At 39.4% G+C, this 18928-nt stretch overlaps 1 protein-coding gene across 1 annotated transcript; it reads left to right on the forward strand.

Annotated features, from left to right (window-relative positions):
- The first annotated feature begins 3340 nt into the window (after positions 1–3340).
- TMIGD1 (transmembrane and immunoglobulin domain containing 1) lies at positions 3341–18388 on the forward strand. The gene is made up of 7 exons (XM_012740818.3): positions 3341–3392; positions 5227–5330; positions 6949–7227; positions 12932–13210; positions 16532–16635; positions 17716–17756; positions 18274–18388. Exons 2-7 carry the CDS (start codon positions 5234–5236, stop codon positions 18275–18277), a joined length of 804 nt encoding a protein of 267 aa, XP_012596272.1. The 5' UTR covers positions 3341–3392; positions 5227–5233; the 3' UTR covers positions 18278–18388.
- The last annotated feature ends 540 nt before the right edge of the window (positions 18389–18928 follow it).

Below are 18928 nucleotides of genomic sequence, written 5' to 3' on the forward strand. Positions count from 1 at the left end.
CTGGGGTGGACCACCGAGCTTGAACCTCTAATTTGTCTCCAAGCGGGCATCCTGCTTGCCTGTCTCTCCTTTTTCCTTTCCTTTCCTTTCCTTTCCTTTCCTTTCCTTTCCTTTCCTTTCCTTTCCTTTCCTTTCCTTTCCTTTCCTTTCCTTTCCTTTCCTTTCCTTTCCTTTCCTTTCCTTCTTCCTTCTTCCTTCCTTTCATCTTGAGAGTCCACCATGCCCTGTGCTGGACACCTCCCCTTAGCTGAGGGGCTTTGGCCTTCACCCTGGTCAATGCCTAGTCACACGGGCTTTCGTTCTCAAAGTAAGATTCACAAACCACCGCGCAAGAGTCCCCTGGGAGGCTTGTTAAAGGTGAGAGTCCCGAGTCCCGTCAGAACTGATGGAGGAGAGTCCCCAGGTGATTGTCATACTCACTGTCATGGCCGCCAGTTCCTGGACTCTCTTTTCTGTAGTCTTTCCAGACCTGCCTGGGCCTGGGGAATGCAAAGCAGATTGGTCTCTGCTCCCAGGAATTTTCGGACTCAAGGCTACCTTTCTTCTCTCCCTCTGAGTCTAAGCTACTTACAGAAACTGTGGAGTATTAAATTCTATTAATACTTCAGTCAAACTACTTCAACTTAATAGTTGACTAGGAGGCTTAACTACTTATGGAAAAATGATTTTTTCTGTCAGTTTTAGGAAACAGGAATGTCCCAGGGATTTATGTGACCTTAGACAAGTCACATCACTTCTTTGATTCTCCAGAAGAGGCGCCATGATACCATTTTTCTTCTCTGAAATCCCACCTCAGGACCAAGGGCACACTAGGTGGCCATGGACCAGCATGAACTTTCTTCTCTAGAATGTAAGACCGTTGAAGGCCTAGAGCATGAGTTACTCATCTACGGGTCTCCCAGGGTACCCACCTACTGTTGTGGAGATCAAGGAGCACCATTCATCTTACAGACATCATAGCTTTGTAAAATTATTACAGTAATTTTCCACAGGTGGCAGTAGAGTGATTTGAGAAGCCATCTTTTCCTACTTCATGACAAAGCCACCCTGTTGGCTTGAATGGGACTGGCATCCTTGATACTCAGAATACTTGGCACATAGTAAGTTCTCAATGAATATCTGCTAAATACATTTCCAAACATTTTTGTCAGATAAAATGTCAAACATACAGAGAAGTTGAAAAAATAGTACAATGAAGATCTATATACCCCCTATCTAGATTTAGGAAATGTTAACGTTCACTATTTGCTATGTGTTTATTTATTTTTGCTGACTCATTTGAGAGTTAGTTGCAATCATCGTGACACTTGATCCATAAATATTTCAACAGGCATCTCCTGACAATGAGGACATTTTCTACATAAGTGCAACACCATTATCACACCTAAAAATAATTAACCATTATTTCCTAATATTACCTAATGGCCAATTGTAGAAGTGGCTGTTGGTGCCCTACCCACATCTTCTTGGCCTACCTAGAAGTTACCTACAAAGAGTTCCCAAATAACAGATGACTTCCTGGTGTCTTTGCCTGGACATTCTTGGTCAGCTTGAAAGAGTCCACGATGAACAGGGCAGGCTGGAGGTGCTAGAGAGCCAACATTTGAAGAGTGTCCCTCAGTGGATGATGGAGAGAAGTTGGTGGATAAATATCCAAGCTTCCTTCCCCTTCATGAGTTGATTCTGAGGGGTGTTCCAAAGAACATACCCTTGTCAAAGGATCCACAGTTGCCCACATGAACACATTCTTTGTTAGTTTTCCTCTCTTCCCTCTCTTACTTCCTTACTGTGCTTCCTGAGATTACCTTTAGATAAACTACTTGCACCCAAAGCTTTGTCTCAGGGTCCGCTTTAGAGGGACCCAGAACCAAGACATCATTTAAAACCATTTAAAAATGGTAATATTGGGGGAGGGGGGAAATGGGCATTTATTGAAACCTTAAAATCTGTATCCCCATAATATGCCAAAATAAAAAAAATAATTAAAAAAAAAAATGGTAATATTGCCGGGCACGGTGGCTCACGCCTGTAATCCTAGCTCTCTGGAAGGCCGAGGCGGGCGGATTGCTTGAGGTCAGGAGTTCGAAACCAGCCTGAGCAAGAGCGAGACCCCGTCTCTACTAAAAATAGAAAGAAATTAATTGGCCAACTAATATAAATAGAAAAAAAAGTTAGCCGGGTGTGGTGGCACATGCCTGTAGTCCCAGCTACTCGGGAGGCTGAGGCAGTAGGATTGCTTGAGCCCAGGAGTTTGAGGTTGCTGTGAGCTAGGCTGACGCCACGGCACTCACCCTAGCCTGGGCAACAAAGCGAGACTCTGTCTCAAAAAAAAATGGTAATATTAATAGTAAAATGCATTGCTCTTGAGTCCATAGAGAAGCAAACTTACAACCTGCTTAGGTGGTGCTTGCAACTCAGCCGGCAGGAGCTGCTCTTAGTTATGATTCTTACGTTAACAATGCTGTAGTGAGGCTGTGTTTATTTAGGATGCCCTGCCCAGCCCATATCAATAATAACTGTAATAAGAGCTACTGCTTAACTAAGGGCTTACTGTGTGGCAGCTCTGCGTCCCTCATTTCATTTAATCCTCACGGTGACTCTGTAGGGAGGGTACTATTATTATTTCCATAGAACCTGAGGTTCATAGTGGTTAAATAACTTTTCAGAGTCACACACAGTCAGAGGCAGATCTCTGGCGTGCTTAACCAATGGGTGGATAACCGTAAATAATACTCTATTGTATTTTTGTATAAATGGGAACAATAGTACTTGGCAGCTGACATCTGCATTGTCAACAATATCATAAACACAGTGTAATGCAAGGATTCTCCAATCAGGTGAGAGCCTCAGGTGGATAAAACTGTCCACTATCATGCCTGGCTTGGTATAGTTTGCACACTGGGCTTGGGTTACTAGTGGGAAAAATGCATTTCTGGCATTTTTTAGGTTGTGTGGAATCTTCCAATGTTTTGACTGCTGTAAAAGTCAAACCTCTCCTTGGTTTTGTCCTGTCACAGTCCCCAGGCTACTAGATTACCAAAACACATTACACTGAGTACGGTAATGTTTAGTGAGATGTTCTACAAATTTGTGCACAATTTCTGGCTTTCTGGGAACAATACTTCCCTCTTAGCAATTATCTGGCCCCACCTAGTAACCTAGGTACACATAAAAACTTAGATCTTAAGAAGATGTCTTTCCCAATTGCTGTCTTCTCTAAGAATCCATAAAGAGAAACAGACTTTGATCCCAATTTATCTTATTTACTTGACCCTACTGTCATAAAGTGTTCAAATTCAAGTTATTATAAAGGACAGTAACAGGGAAAGGTTTCAGGGTTTCCAGACAGAGGAATGGTTGGCCAAGGAAGTCACCTTTTCGGAGCTCAGCAGGTAAGTGATAAAACTGTCTTGTATAGAAAGAGATAGAAAAATTAAAAACAACTCAAATGAGGGAAATTCATTTTGAAAAGTTGCTCTCTTGGTGGTGTGGAAGGAAAGAGAAGACATCAGTTCTCCCCCTTAATAGGGTGAGGTGAGGTCTGCCAAGAAGCCCACACTCCCAGTTTTTAACGAGTACCTATAGTGGAAAATGCTTGAGAGAACTCTATTAATGATAAATTCTGAAATCATCACTGTTACAACACTGTGATAGAAATCTTTCTGGCAAAAATTTAAAATTACAAAAGAATCATTATTAGTACCAATTGCATGTTATTAAAAGATTGCTGTAGGCTTTGCCTGCCAGGAAGGGTGAGCCTGGTAGGAATGACCCCGGCTCCTGCCAGGACAGGTCTGGGACAGGGAAGGAGTAGAGCAGGCTCAAAGAAGGCATAGGTGTGTTCCGGCTATTCCAAATTAATACTGGCGTTAAGGGCTAAGTGGCTAAGGTCTATAGAATGGCCAGGGACCGAAAGAGACTAACAGTCGCCTCTTAAAGGAAGAGAATATTAATCCAGGCAGTAGGGTGGTCATGAGAATGGTCTTGGGAGTCCTGTGTTCAAATCCTGACCCTGCCATTTACTGTTTCTGGGATCTTGGGCAAATTATGTAATCTCTCTAAATCTATAGAAACTACCTCAAGAGGGTTGTTGTGGGGCTTGTGGTTGAAATAATGTTTGTAACATGTTAAGCATAGCGCTGGTTGCATTGGAAAGCATTCCATATGTGTTTCTGCTCTATTCATAACACTCCTCATGAAAGGAAATAATGAATATATGTTTTTCCCAGATGGAAGTGTAGACTATTCCGGGGAGAGGGATGGTAGAAGCAAAAGCACAGAAGAAGGGGAAAAAAGAGGCCTTTATTATTTATTTATTATTTTTAGTCTATACTGGGTCAAGTGGAAGGAGTATTAGGAGGGGAGAGTAGATGAGGGGTGGGGAAAGCGGAGGTCAACCTGGTTTAAAACTAGAGGCCATGTGTCAATTGAATCTTTTCTAGGTCCACACCATCTGGATAGATGGGATTCGGAATAGTCTCAAAAACTCTCTATCAGAAAACAACATTACAGTAATGACCCAATGGGGTGGGTGTGGCGGCTCATGCCTATAATCCCAGCATTTTGGGAGGCCAAGGTGGGAGGATCACTTGAGTCCAGGAGTTGAAGACCAGCTTGGGCAACACAGCAAGACCCTATCTCTACAAAAAAAAAAAAGAGGGGGGAAATTAGCCGGATGTGGTGGTGGATACCTGTAGTCCCAGCTACTTGGAAGGCTGAGGCAGGAGGATCACTTGTGCCTAGGAGTTTGAGGTTGCTGTGAGCTCTGATGATGCCACTGTACTCTATGCAGCACAACAGAGCAAGACTCATTTCTACAAAAAAAAATAATAATAAAGACCCAGTAAAGGCTTTTAAAACTGAACCTTTGTTCAGTAGGGACCATTTGAGAATGAAACAAGTTCCATCTCTTTTTCTGTTAAAATGATATTCTATCAGTTTCTCTAGGAAAGACTAGTCTTATCATCCCCCAGGCACCCTAAAGCCCTATATAGTTTAGCCTATTTCCCTGTGGTTTTCTTCTTGTTGCCTTAAAAAAAATTCCTTAATACTAAAAGTACTTTGAACTTAGAACAGGTTTGTTTAATTAAAAACTAGAAGTATTCCGTTTTAGCTGGGATGATTCATCTGGGAATTTATTTTAAATGCCAAATAGACAGGAAGAAGGTTCATAAACTCATTGTAGACCAAAGTACAAAACCAACTGGACTCTTTTTCACTCGGTAGGTTTGACATGAACTCTTTAAAGATGGCATGGAAGAGCAGCGGTACAATGCAAATATGTCAATTTCTTCTTTTAGTAATTTTATTTCTGCCACATGGGATGACAAGTAAGTTAATATTCTTTCTGGCCTCTTTTTAGATAAAGAAAAATTTCAGATTAAAAAAAGATCAATGGGCATTGCATATATTTTTAAATTTCATATTGGAATGACTATACAGTTGGTATGGCTCACAGTATAGGAGTCACATAACATAATAAACAATCAGATGGAAAAATATTGTTTTTAGAGTTCAGATATTACAAGACAAGGTGAAGTATTCTATTCTCTCCAGAGCCACAGCCAGAATTTTCCTACATTTTAATGCATTTCATTACTAATCTTACCCCAAATAATCTTCTGTTTATTTAAACATACTACTTACATGAAAATCTTTCCTGCAATTTCTCCCCACCTCCACCTGGAAGTAATTCCCGGTCCCCTTCCCTGGTTTTAACGGTAATACATAGTCATTGTAAAATAAATTAGACAATGTATAAAAGAAGAAAGAAAAGCAAAAATCTCGCCAAGGCCTGTTATCCAGAGATCACCACTCAATATTTTGGTGTATATTCTTCCAGATTTTTAAAAAAATGTTAAGCAACAATCCCATTATCTTTACCAGTGGCTTTTTGAAAGAAAAGTTAATAACAAATGTTACCTAGGGTGCAGATTTGTGGCAGCTAAAGTTCCTTTTTAGTTTTTGTTACTTGCTTCTGAACCAGGAAAATAAAAATTGAATATTAGGTATATCACTATGCAGTAAATGGATTTCTAAAAATCAGAGCTGAAAAAACAACTGCTATATATCCTACTACCTACCCCACAAAAACTTGTCTACCCAACAAACACCAGTTATTTAAACATCTTTTTATTTTGCTATGCTGGCAAAACACTATTAAGACATCAGAAATATAAGAGCGAATTTGTCCATAATCCTATCTTCTAATCGGAAAAACGTTTTTAAATCAGTTTTTTCTCATATGCATATTCAATTTTGGTATGTTTATAGTCATAATCAGAGATTTAATTTATATTTTGCCTTTTCACCTAATGTTATATCTTAAATATATTTCTATTTTGCTATAGTCCTTTCTTTTTATTTCTCCATTTCCACTTCCTAGTTTTTCTACTTCCAACTCTTTGAAGGGAACAAATTAAATCTGGTATGTGTATATTTATTCAATAGATATAGAGTTTTTTCCTAAGTCTTTCCTCCATGAAAAAAAAATCTACATATATATAAAATCATCTGTACATACTGGTTTCTAATCCAGTGGTTCTCAAGCATCATGGCACATTAGAAATACCTGGGGGCTTTTAAAAAACCCACTTCCCAGATTGCACTCACATCAATTAACCAAATGTCTGGGGATGAGAGCCAGGCATGAGTACTTTTTAAAAGATCCCCAGGTAATTTCAATTGCAGCAAACTTTGATGACCACCATTTTAACCTTTTTCTTTGTTTAGTTAATAATATATTATTAACTAAACAAACTAAACTTTTTCTAAACTAAACTTTTTCTTTTTCTTCATAAAATCATATAGATCAACGTGACTATTTTTAATTGTTGAGAGTATATATTGTTATACTGATATAACGTAACTTATTTAACCAATCCCCTGTTGGTGAACATCTAGGTTGTTTACGCTGCGTATCTTAATAGTTTCTCCTTATACTCCCAGGTTCTGTTTTAACTGTGAATGGTAAAACTGAGAACTATATCCTGGACACTCAGCGTGGCTTCCAAGAATCTCTGAAATGTGCTGTTCAAAACCATACCGGAGAGGAAGAACTTCTCTGGTACCGAGGAGCAGGGAGAGTGGATTTGAAATCTGGAAACAAAATCAACTCCAGCTCTGTCTGTGTCTCTTCCATCAGTGAAAATGACAACGGAGTCAACTTTACCTGCAGGCTGCAGAGGGATGAGACCGTGTCCATTTCAGTGATGCTGAATGTTATATGTGAGTAAGGGGAAAGGAAACTTCTAGTCAGTCTGTAATGTCTGCATTACATTAAGAGATAGTTAAAAACTAGGTCTTGACCAGGCATGGTGGCTCATGCATGTAATCCTAGCACTCTGGGAGGCCAAGTCGGGAGGATTGCCTGAACTCAGGAGTTCGAGACCAGTCTGGGCAAGAGTGAGACCCCATCTCTACAAAAAGTACAAAAATTAGCTGGGCATGGTGGTGCATGGCTGTAGTCCCAGCTACTTGGGAGGCTGAGGCAGGAGGATTGCTTGAGCCCAGGAGTTTGAGGTTGCAGTGAGATGTGATGATGCCACTGCACTCTAGCCAGGGCAACAGAACGAGACTCTGTCTCCAAAAGAAAGAAAGAAACCTCACGAGCACTGAGTATCCTCAAACTCTTAAGAATTTGCCAGCCTCATTTGAAATTTTATTTTCATTTTTTAAATTAAGAATGAGGGTGTTCACCTTTTCATAAAGGTATTGGCTATTCATGTGGAGTTTGTTGTGTGAAATGTCTGTGTCTTTTACCCATTTTTCTATTGGGTTATTTGCCTTTTTCTCATTAATCCATATGAGGGCTTTGTAAACTAAGAAAATTAATCCTTTGTAATTTTGGCTTGTAAGTGTTTCTCCTATTTATTTGTGAAATTTTTAAGTTATTATTCATATTGAAATTTTAAATCTTTTCCTTTATGGTATCTAGCTTTGTGTTCTGCTCAGAAAGATTTTCATTGGGGATCTTTTAACATCATGTTGAAATCCAAAAAGGTGAAGCTCTTCCGTGGTTGGGTTCCAGGTATTGGTAACCCATTGGTGGAACTATATAGGGTTAGGGGACCATTGAATGATGCTATGTAGGTGATCATGAGGGTTGTTTGGGTGGAAGCCTGGTTCTGCATGAGAGAGGTGTGGGTGATATGGTGAGAGATGATGTGGTGTAGGATGATTATGTGGTATGATTTGGTAGAAAGAACTTTTTACTTGGAACCTAGTAATAAAAGTCAAAGCCATTGGATCCCAATGAGCTCAGTCAACTTTTTTTTTTTTTTTGTGAAAAATTGATGTCATTGCTCCTGAGATACAAGGATGAAGAAAATGCTGAGGAACCCAACTCTGGAAAATGCTGGCATCCTGCAGCTTTAGTTTCTAGAGTGAATCATTTGCATGTTCCTCAGCAAAGAAGCTTTTTTTTAAAAAATTGCAACCAACTGATCAAAACTGATTATTAGTAAGCTACCTCCTGGCTACTCTGATAGAATCCATGACTATCAAAATACCTTGGAGGTTTCGTAAATCCACCCTTATAAAATGACAGATGAGGAAACGGAGGCCCAGACTAGGGGCTCAAATCACAGCTGGACCTGTGACCAAAACACAAATCCCCAGACTTGCTTGCTTTATTGATCTATCTATCTATCATCTATCTATCTATCTATGTGTCTATCTTTAGAGACAGGGTCTCACTCTGTTGCCCAGGCTAGTGCAGCGATGCAATCATAGCTCACTGCAACCTTGAACTCCTGGGCTGAAGCGATCTTCCCACCTCAGCCTCCCAAGTAGCTGAGACTCCAGCCGTGCACCACCATTCCTGGCTAATTTTTTAAATTTTGTGTGGAGATGAGGTCTTGCTATGTTGCCCGGGCTGGGTTTAAACTCCTAGCCTCAAGTGATCCTCCCACCTCAGCCTCCCAAAGTGCTGGGATTACAGGTGTGAGCCACCATGTCCAGCCAGCTTACCCTTTTAAACATGAGGTGCAGAACCAAAATAGATGGAAAGGCCAGTGAAGCTAAATCTTTATTGAGGATGCTGTCACCACATGCTAGAGCTCAGAGCTTCTTTATTCCTCTAGCAAAAGCCCAGGCTTCTAATCTAGTTTTCTTTCCATGGAACCTTCTTAAGGGAGACCTGGCAGAAATGCTGACAATGTGATTTGGTGACTTAAAGAAATTGTTTTCAGTTTTCCAGCCTGAGTCCACTTTAAAAATCATCTTTATAACAACCTCTGAAATATCATTGTTGCTAAGCACGTGTGTGTGTGTGTGTGTGTGTGTGTGTGTTAAGGTTGGTACAAAAGTAATTGTGGTTTTAGACCATGAATTTTAAATCATTATAACTAGGCTTAAACACATCTTCATTAGTCATAATAGGAACCATTACAATCAACGCATTTTTGCCAACAAGAAATAAGTTTGTTTATTCCTGGAGTCTAAAAAAATCTGTGCTTCAGGATTCAACGAACTCTGGGAAAGCATTTTCTACATCCTGCTGGTTGTGGAAGCATTTTCCCTGCAAAAAGTTTCAAGATGCTTGAAGAAGTGGTAGTCCGTTGGCAAGAGGTCAGGTGAATATGGTGGATGAGGCAAAACTTCTTAACACAATTTGTTCAACTTTTGAAGCGTTGGTTGTGCGTCTTCGTGCTGAGCATACTTCTCAGATGTAACGGTTTCGCTGGGATTCAGAAAGCTGTAGTGGATCAGACTGGCAGCAGACCACCAAATAATGACCATGACCTCTATTGGGTTCAAGTTTGGGTTTGGGAAGTGCTTTGGAGCTTCTTCTCGGTCCAACCACTGAGCTCGTCATCACTGCTTGCCGTATACAATCCACTTTTCGTTGCACATCACAATTCGATCAAGAAATGATTTGTTGTTGTTGCGTACTATAAGAGGACACTTCAATGATTTTTTTTTATTTTCAGTCAGCTCATGAGGCACCTACTTATTGAGCTTTTTCACATTTCCAATTTGCTTCAAATGCTGCACGACCATAGAATGGTCAATGTTGAGTTCTTCAGCAACTTCTCATGTAGTGGTAAGAGGATCAGCTTCAATGATTGCTCTCAATTGGTCGTTGTCAACTTCCGATGGCCAGCCACTGTGCTCCTCGTCTTCAAGGCTCTCTTCTCCTTTGCAAAATGTCTTGAACCACCACTGCACTGTACGTTCGTTAGCAGTTCCTGGGTCAACTGTACGTTCGTTAGCAGTTCCTGGGTCAAATGCATTGTTGATGTTGCGAGTTGTCTCTGCTGTTTTACGACCCATTTTGAACTTGAATAAGAAAATTGCTCCAATTTTGTCTGACATCATCTCTATAGTCATATATATGTATATATATATATATATATATATATATATATATATATAATAAACAGCACGTTCCCAACTAAGAGTGCTAAGGGACAAAAAGTAAAACAATTAAAAAATAAAATAAAAATAAACAGCAAGTAATGTCATTAGCAAAAAAACATAAAGTGAGAAATGCACATTAAAATGATGTATAACATAACCACATTTATTTAAGAATGTATTCCAATATCAAATGGCAAATTTCAACAATGCTAAAACCACAATTACTTTTGCACCAACCTATATATATCTATAGTAATATACATATGGCCAATTGGTGATTCATAGTGACAATAACTGACTCAAGCTCATCAACTATTTATAATAAATCAAAGTGAGCTCATAAAAAGTGACAAAGATATTATGTACAATCCAAAGGCAGTGTTATTATTGTTATAAATAGCAGAGCAAGAACTAAATGGAAGCTTGAGAATACACTGTGTCAGGGGAATGTGGAGAAACAGGTTCTCTCATCCGTTGTCGCCGAAAGCATAAATCGAGACCACCTCTTTTGGAATATCTATCAAAATTTAAAGTGTGGCTATCCTATGACCCAGAATTTCTCCTTCTAGATGCACATGGAGAAATACATGCACATGTACATAAAGAGATATGTACAAGAGTGTTTATTGTAGCATTAACATTGTGATGGAAACAACCTAATGTCCATCAAAATATAAAAATTGGCCAGGCGCCGCACCTCACGCCTGTAATCCTAGCTCTCTGGGAGGCAGAGGCGGGTGGATTGCTCGAGGTCAGGAGTTCGAAACCAGCCTGAGCAAGAGCAAGACCCCGTCTCTACTATAAATAGAAAGAAATTAATTGGCCAACTAATATATATAGAAAAAATTAGCTGGGCATGGTGGCGCATGCCTGTAGTCTCAGCTACTTGGGAGGCTGAGGCAGCAGGATTGCTTGAGCCCAGGAGTTTGAGGTTGCTGTGAGCTAGGCTGACGCCAGGATACTCACTCTAGCCTGGGCAACAAAGCAAGACTCTGTCTCAAAAAAATATATATATAGATATATATAAAATATTAAAGAACCATATATTATACTACGGCACTCTGCAAGCAATGAGCTAGATCTCTATGGTTCGATATGGATATATCTCAAAAACATGCAGGTTATTGAGAAAAATGAAGTCTTTTATGTAAATCCTTCCCATGCTGCTAAAACAATACAATATATTCCCTATGGAAACACTATATGTATAGAAAACTTTCTTTTAAAAAAAATTATGAAGGATTTATACAAAACTCAGCAATGGGTATCTCTGGGAAACCAGGAAGTGACCAGCTTGGAGTCAAAGAGGACCTTAGCTTTATCAGAAATGTCCTAATTTTTAAAGAGAGGGTATTCATATGTAGCTGATATGCTTAAATTAATTTTAAATACTTAAATAAAAAGAAATAATTAACAGGATCTGGTTCCATATGGAATTGTTCTACTTGGCAATTACGTTCTCTATTCCAGCAACTTCCTACATCTCTGAATACCATATAACATCCTTGTTGGATATGATACAGAATGCAAGCTCATTCCAAAGAGCAACAAAATGTCATTCTTCTGAGAGAGTTATTAATAGCACAGCCTACTCAGGGTCTAATTATTCAGTGTGCAATAATACAAGCTCCTTTTTTCCTCCTTCTCGGCCTCTACCATTTTCCTAGTTCCCACTCTTCAATCATTTTGTTACTCTCCTGCATCTTTGCTAGAAAATGCAAGAGGCATGGAGATAAATGTGTTTGTCCATGGGTCTGTAACCGCGCTTATTGTAGAGGGAATAAGGAGTTGTTTACATGAAGGGATGAGAGGGACTCACCCAACTTCCATAGATGCCAGACTTGTCATGATTGGAGCACCTTCTGGGAAAAGGACATTGTTTCCAGAGGATCACTGAAGAGACACAAAGATTCATTGGTAAATATATGGCCAGGACATTGGTTAGATAAAGTACAAAAATAGAAGATCTGAGTAGCCCTCAAAACCACCACCACCACAATAATAATAATAACAGTAGCTAGCACTATAGTAAATTCTTTGCAGGGATTATCTAATTTAATTTTTACAGCAACACATGAGGTAGGTAGTATTATCCCATTTTTTAGATGAGAAAACTGAGGCCCTGGCAGTTAAGTAACTGTCTCCAGGTGGTGTAGATGCAATTAGGACTCACTTCAATGCCTGCCTTCTTAACATTGTACTGTTTTATCCAACACTAGCACAGGTTGGTTTATTAACTCTCAGAGAACAAAGACCCAAGGCTTATACTCCTGGGTAGTGTTACAAATTGTCTACTTAGTACAGATTCATTATCATCTTATGTTCACAATCATATATTGTTTCATCGTTTGTCTTCACCACATTAAAAGTTCTATGAGGTTTGGAACTGGGTATGTTGTTTATTAATAGTATTATATCCCCTAGCCCAGTGATTGGCACATTGTGGGTACTCAAAAATTTGTATCAAATACATAAATGCCTACAAAAGATAGACTGAAGGAAGACCTTGAACACTGACAGCAAACCATGGCTTATCTGCTAATTAAATCTAAACGCTTGGGTCTTGCAGTTCCTCCTCTCCTAAGTGGAAACGACTTCCAAACAGTTTCAGAAGGCAATAGCGTGAACTTGGTTTGCAATGTGAAATCCAATCCTCAGGCTCAAATGATGTGGTACAAAGACGGTAATGTCCTGAATTTAGAGAAAAACTATCACCAAATCCAACAGACAAGTGAATCTTTTCAGCTGTCAATTACCAAAGTCAGGAAATCTGACAATGGAACCTATAGCTGTATTGCAAATTCATCTCTGAAAATGGAAACCAAGGACTTCCACCTGATTGTTGAAGGTAACTCTCTTTTTAAGTAATATCCAGCATGGTGCAAAACTCAGACTAGATATCATTGGTGACAACAAATGATGACAATTATGATTAATGGCTAGGATTTTCTTTGAAGAATTATTCCCAGCCAAGGAATTTTCCACTAAGAATTCTAGTCTATCTTTTAGGGGGATTGTGCCCATTCCATATAGGGCACTGCTTTTTGAGCAAAGATCCTTTTCTAGAACCAAGTGTAGGAAACCGTTCTGGTTGGCTTTTAGGGAGGAATATTTCCATGAATTCTGGACAACATGGTGTGTAGGAACTGGACTTCTAAGTTCACAGTCTTACTGACGAACAGAAGAGAAGTGAAAAACAAAAAACACAAAGGAGAAAAATGCTGGTTAGATAAGAAAATAGATCTCTAAAATCACTCCTAACTCAAACTCTGTAGGCTTATCAGAACAGAGAGTAAGGGGGAAAGAAAAAAAAAAAAAAGCTTTTTCTCTTGGCTTCAGGCTTTATCTACCCGGTAACTACATCATCTCTGCAGTAACAGAGAACAAATGAAGCTCTGAGTGCTTTTCCTTCCTCATATTTCTTGCTCAGACAAAAAGAGAAAGGCGAGATACCTGGTGTAGCAGATGCTAAAAATGCTCACGTGCACACATTTTCTGGTCTGGGGCCAGTATTCGAGGATCAGCCCAGCAAGCTGAGGCTCCTCTATCTTGTTAGAACACTATTCACTTTGTCATTTGCCTCCCTGTATGTTTTCATTGCCATTCTTGCCAGGCCCAAGGCAGCCAACTGAACCCCTGCCAGAAATGTTGGATTGACGTAATCATAACATAAGACATCTTATTTCCTCCCCCCGGGGTGGGGGGATTTGGAATATGAGCAGATTAGCTGGTGGGGAGGCAGAGCTGCTAATGGTTGAATGCCCATCATTGTGATTCCTGGCATGTTCAATAATTTGTCCTGCAGAGCAGTTAACAGTATGCCCGGGGGCTGCTTGCTTTGAAAACCAAACCCACAAATATCCTAAGTACCCATAGTTTGTGGCTATTCACCTCTCCCAAGACTACAAAAGCATGGTAGGATAGGCCTCACGCCACACCGCTGTACTAACTGGTTGTGAAGACCACACTTGGAGAATAGGGAATTGTATCATCCCTCTTGGTTAAGAAGACATCGTAATTGCTCCATGTCACATTAAAAAAAAAAACAACAAAAAAAAAAAAACCCAATATAGCTTGTGTGGCAATCAGCTTGTCTGGTAAATTGGCTTTCAGGTGGGCAGAAACTTGTTTTGGGTGGAGCTCTTCCAAACCAACTTGTTTTTCTTATTTCTTCTTGCTTTGTTACTTCTCTGGCTGTTGGCTGCCTTTGTAACATAAGCTCTCTGCTGCTGGTGCTCAGGCTAAATGCTGAGTTTTTCACGAGCCTCTCCTGACTTCACTGCTCAGTGGGCTAGTTCCTAAATGCGGCCATGCAAAGCTGGAAATGACATCACGGATCTTTTCTTGAGCACAAGATTTAGCACACGTGTTGGAATTATTTTACAATAATGAAAGGGGGTGGTGGAATATCAGGTCTGGTTACCAATGAGAGCATAAAACAGGACAAGAGAGGAGGTACAGTTATGTAGTTACACTTGCCAAAGTCTCTTTCAACAGAAACTTGGAATCCAAAGCGAGCCAGTGGGTCAGGCAATTTCTTTCGGCTTGTGTAGGGAATGAAAGCTGTCACATGTAGTTTCATTTTATTTGGCTTAGTAAAAATATTCCAACCTGTGACTGAATTCTGCTTTCTTCCTCCCTAATCATCCCACTTTCACTTCCCCTTTGTTTTGACATCTTTGCTTGGCATGCAAGTGGAGGGGCTCCCCAGGAAGGTGACAGCCCTTTGGGTACGTCCCAGAGCTGGATATTACAGACTCGTGGCTTACTAGAAAAAGGCCCATTGAGCAAAGTTTCTCCAGAGGGCTGGTTTGACCTTCATGAGGATAATTTTTAGGAATAGCCAAGAGAGAGCAGAAGATTGATCAACTTACTCCCCAAAATTATCCCGAGCTGGACAAATCATAGGGGAGAAAATGATTTAAAAGTAATTGGTTAGTGTATTATATAGTTATGGGTGGATAAACCCTATTTCATAATCTTGAGGTATACAGGGATTAGGCTTTGAAATTTAGATTTGTCTAAAGTCACTTTTCCCCCTCCTTTCTGGCTTATACCCCTCATATGCCATCTCATGGCCCTGTTTCCTTCATACTTCTTATCTCAATCTGTAATTCTCTATCTCCCCCACTAGAATATGAATGAAGGCAGAGGAGGCTCCATGTCTGTCTTATTTTTTGCAGAGCTGAGCACAGCACCTAATACACAGCACCTAGGTTACTCAGTAAATATTACTGAGTAAATATTACTCAGTAAATATTCATTGACCACACCTCCATTCATAAACTCAATAGCACACTCTTTATTTCCTTTAAATTCCTAAAATTTTATCTAAACCATGATTGGAACCCCTTCTTCTCATTAGGTGGCATCAGAATTCAGGGGCTTAGACAAAGTCATTTAAAAAAAAACACCTTTGTTTTAAGCACTTTTACTTTTAAGCATTCCATCCTATATCGTAGTAAACATATTGGAACAAAGCACATTATGTATACTTTTTGCTGTAAACATTTTGAAAGGATTTTTGTAACTGGAATAGATTTTGGATTTTGTGATTAAGTGATTAATTTTGTTCTTGAGGTTTAAACATTATTTAACACTTGGGTTATAGTTAACAAAAGGTTAACTAGATGTGTAAACATTTATTAATTTTGATTAATTGTTCTTTTCATACCTTGGAGCCAATACATTTTTCTCTACTTCTCTCCCCTTTTAGTCCAGAAGGTTCTCCGCTTTTCTCTTCTTGCTCTTAAAGCCTTCCTTCCTCTCTTTCCCTCTCTGGGATACCTCCCAATATCTTTTGGGCTTTTCAAAAGGCAGGAAAAACCATTGACTTCAATCCACTTCTACTTTCTGTATGACAAAAATTGTGGAGTGGGTGAAGAAAATGGTCTACTTGTTTTGGAGGGGAATTCATACTACGATAAATTATTCTTCCATAAGGGAATGGATTCAAAACCTGTCTCTGTACTTACTAGTTCTGTGATATTGGACAATAAACATAACATCTCAAAGCCCTGGTTCCTCACTTGTAAAATGGTGACAACTTTTTGGGGTAGTTGGGAAGATTTAAGAGGATGCTATATGTAAAGTGCAAAGCATCATTGGTGGGACATATTAGAAACATATAAATGTTCATTCTTATTTCCTGTGTTTGCATTTCCTACAGAAAGAGCTGTGGCTGTACCAATAGAACCCATTATTGCTGCATGTGTTGTGGTCTTTCTAACGTTGTGCTTTGGCCTGATTGCTAGAAGAAAAAGAATAATGAAGGTATCTAAGCATTCTAAGCTATTTAGGTAAAAAGTCATCTAAATAAAGGCAGAACAGTGGCTATATAAGTGACTTGAATTAGGAACCACTTTTGGGCAAAGTTGAATCTGGCCTTTCTACTGTGAGATCTAAAATAAACTTGCTCAAGGAATAAAAACTGTATGTATATTATGAGTACAACTTTACAAAGAATGGAAGTGCACATAGGCAAGGCCTGAATGAAAGTAGCTGTGGTGTTAGGGGTAGAAGATTTGGGGCTGATATTTTTTCCTTTTAAATTTCCCTTCATTGTTGCTATGGTGCCACCTATGTTATAATAAATAAACAGACAAAGCAACATCTGCTCTGGATTCAGAGATCTGCATTAAAAAGATGGCACTAGCTGCTCACCTCTGGAGCACAGCCACACGCCCCAGCTGCAGTGGGCTGGGCTTTGAATCCTTGAATAGTTAACCTCGTTGGCTAGCATGATTCAGAGTATATGCATGCACAAATTAATGCCATGCATTTGACTCCGCCAGTTAATCCAGTGCCAAAGGAGGGCAAATATGGCAGAAAGCCTTCCACTAAAGGCCAATATGCCCGAGGCTGAGTTCATCATTCAGCAAGGGCATTCTCCTTGAAACACATAATAACTGGGCAACGATGTCTCCCAAGAAGAAATTCACCCTACTCCCTATTACAATCCAAAGCAATTTTTCCTATATTAAAAAAATGCCAGTGTGGTGGTGCATGCCTGAATTCCCAGCTACTCAAGAGGCTGAGGCAGGAGGATTCCTTGAGCCTAGGAGTTTGAGACTAGCCTGGGCAACATATTGAGATCTTGTCTCTAAAAAGAAAAAAAAAAAAAGAAATGCCCAGGTATCTAAGAATCCTGGAAGCATCCTGATTAAGAGTTAGATCTTCTCTAATTTCAATAAAAGCTGTTAATATGGCCAAAAAAATGAGCCCTGAGCTAGTGCAGAATCGGGTATGTTTCCATAGCACCTGTCCCTGAGCCACTTTGATACATTCAAAATGTTTATGCATGGACCTGAGAAAAGCAGGCAAACTCATTGCCCTTGTTGTGTTTGCTTTTAGCTCTGCGTAAAGCATGAAGACCCTAACAGGGGAACAGCTCTGTAAGTACTCTAGGCTGGGGCCAGTGATTATCCATAAGCAGATGGGTCACAGCGGTGTACATCATAAAACTCATTCCAGGCAAACTCTTCCAGAGATGGGAAGTGCTAGAAGGTGAAGGGGTTCCGAAGAGAATAGAAAGTGGAGGAATCTCTGCTTCTACTTTAAAGGAAGACAGGTTGGAAGGCTGCCTAGCACTGAGAACACCTTTGGTCCTAAGTCTACTCTCTCCTTAAGCAAGTTTGCCTAATGCTTGTGCAACTGCATTTTATTGCCACACAGTGTAAATGACTGAAAGAGCCTGCCCTGGGGGACGGCACTGCTTCATACTCCTTCACAATGAGGTCAGGAGCCACATACATCCTAAACACTGCCTTCTCTTTGGAGCTGCCTTCAGTCTATTGCTTCCAGCATATGTGAATGGGAGCAAGAGGCATTCTGGCAGAGAGTATAGATTTTGTTTTGAATTTTTTCTGAGTGCTATAATATCTCTATAACTAATGTCTTGGTTCATTTCAGATGAGAAAGCTGAGATGCCATCAAATACAGGAAGAGTTTTGCATCAGGATGTCTTAAATTTATGTAGTCCCATCTGTATTTACTGCTATTATTAAATTCACTCTTGTCAAATTGTCAGAGGTTATAAAGAAGTGTTTCATTAATCACTTAACAAGTAGTTGTTATGATTAAGTTGATATACTTATGGAACATTTTTATGGAGAGAGCTGGTAAGAATGAAAATTAAGATTTTGTTAAGTCTTCTCCCTGAAGTATATGTGAATTAATTGAGATTTGTTCCAAATAGGTTGGTCATCATTTACTATTTAGCATGCATTTTTCTACTTTTGGGTCTCATAAATCAGTACAATATCAAAAAAAAAAATGGTGGAATTGCATTTTATTGCCATACATTTTTTTAAGTTGCCAAAAAAGCACATAAAACGTTATCAGTTATCATCTACCTTCGCTGTCATTTTATAAAAGAAGTGTTTTAGGATTTAAAAAAAGGATGGAAGGATATAATCTCAAAATATAAGACACTCCTTTAAATGGAATACATTTGGTATTATAAAAAAACTAAACATATGTCCTTAGTTTTCTCACCTCATCACAGTTGACAAAGTCACAAAATTTGTGAGCTCTACATGGTAAGGAATAGGCAAACAGTAGGGTC

The sequence above is a fragment of the Microcebus murinus genome, chromosome 18, assembly GCF_040939455.1.
Source record: "Microcebus murinus isolate Inina chromosome 18, M.murinus_Inina_mat1.0, whole genome shotgun sequence".
Taxonomy (NCBI): Eukaryota; Metazoa; Chordata; class Mammalia; order Primates; family Cheirogaleidae; genus Microcebus; species Microcebus murinus.

What these genes read in the sequence shown, in the direction of transcription:
- TMIGD1 (XM_012740818.3), top strand. Translation starts at nt 5,234, where the DNA reads ATGAACTCTTTAAAGATGGCATGGAAGAGCAGCGGTACAATGCAAATA. An exon ending in AGTGATGCTGAATGTTATAT is followed by an intron (nt 7,228 to 12,931) that starts GTGAGTAAGGGG and finishes TGGGTCTTGCAG; the next exon opens with TTCCTCCTCTCCTAAGTGGA. An exon ending in GAAGAAAAAGAATAATGAAG is followed by an intron (nt 16,636 to 17,715) that starts GTATCTAAGCAT and finishes GTTTGCTTTTAG; the next exon opens with CTCTGCGTAAAGCATGAAGA.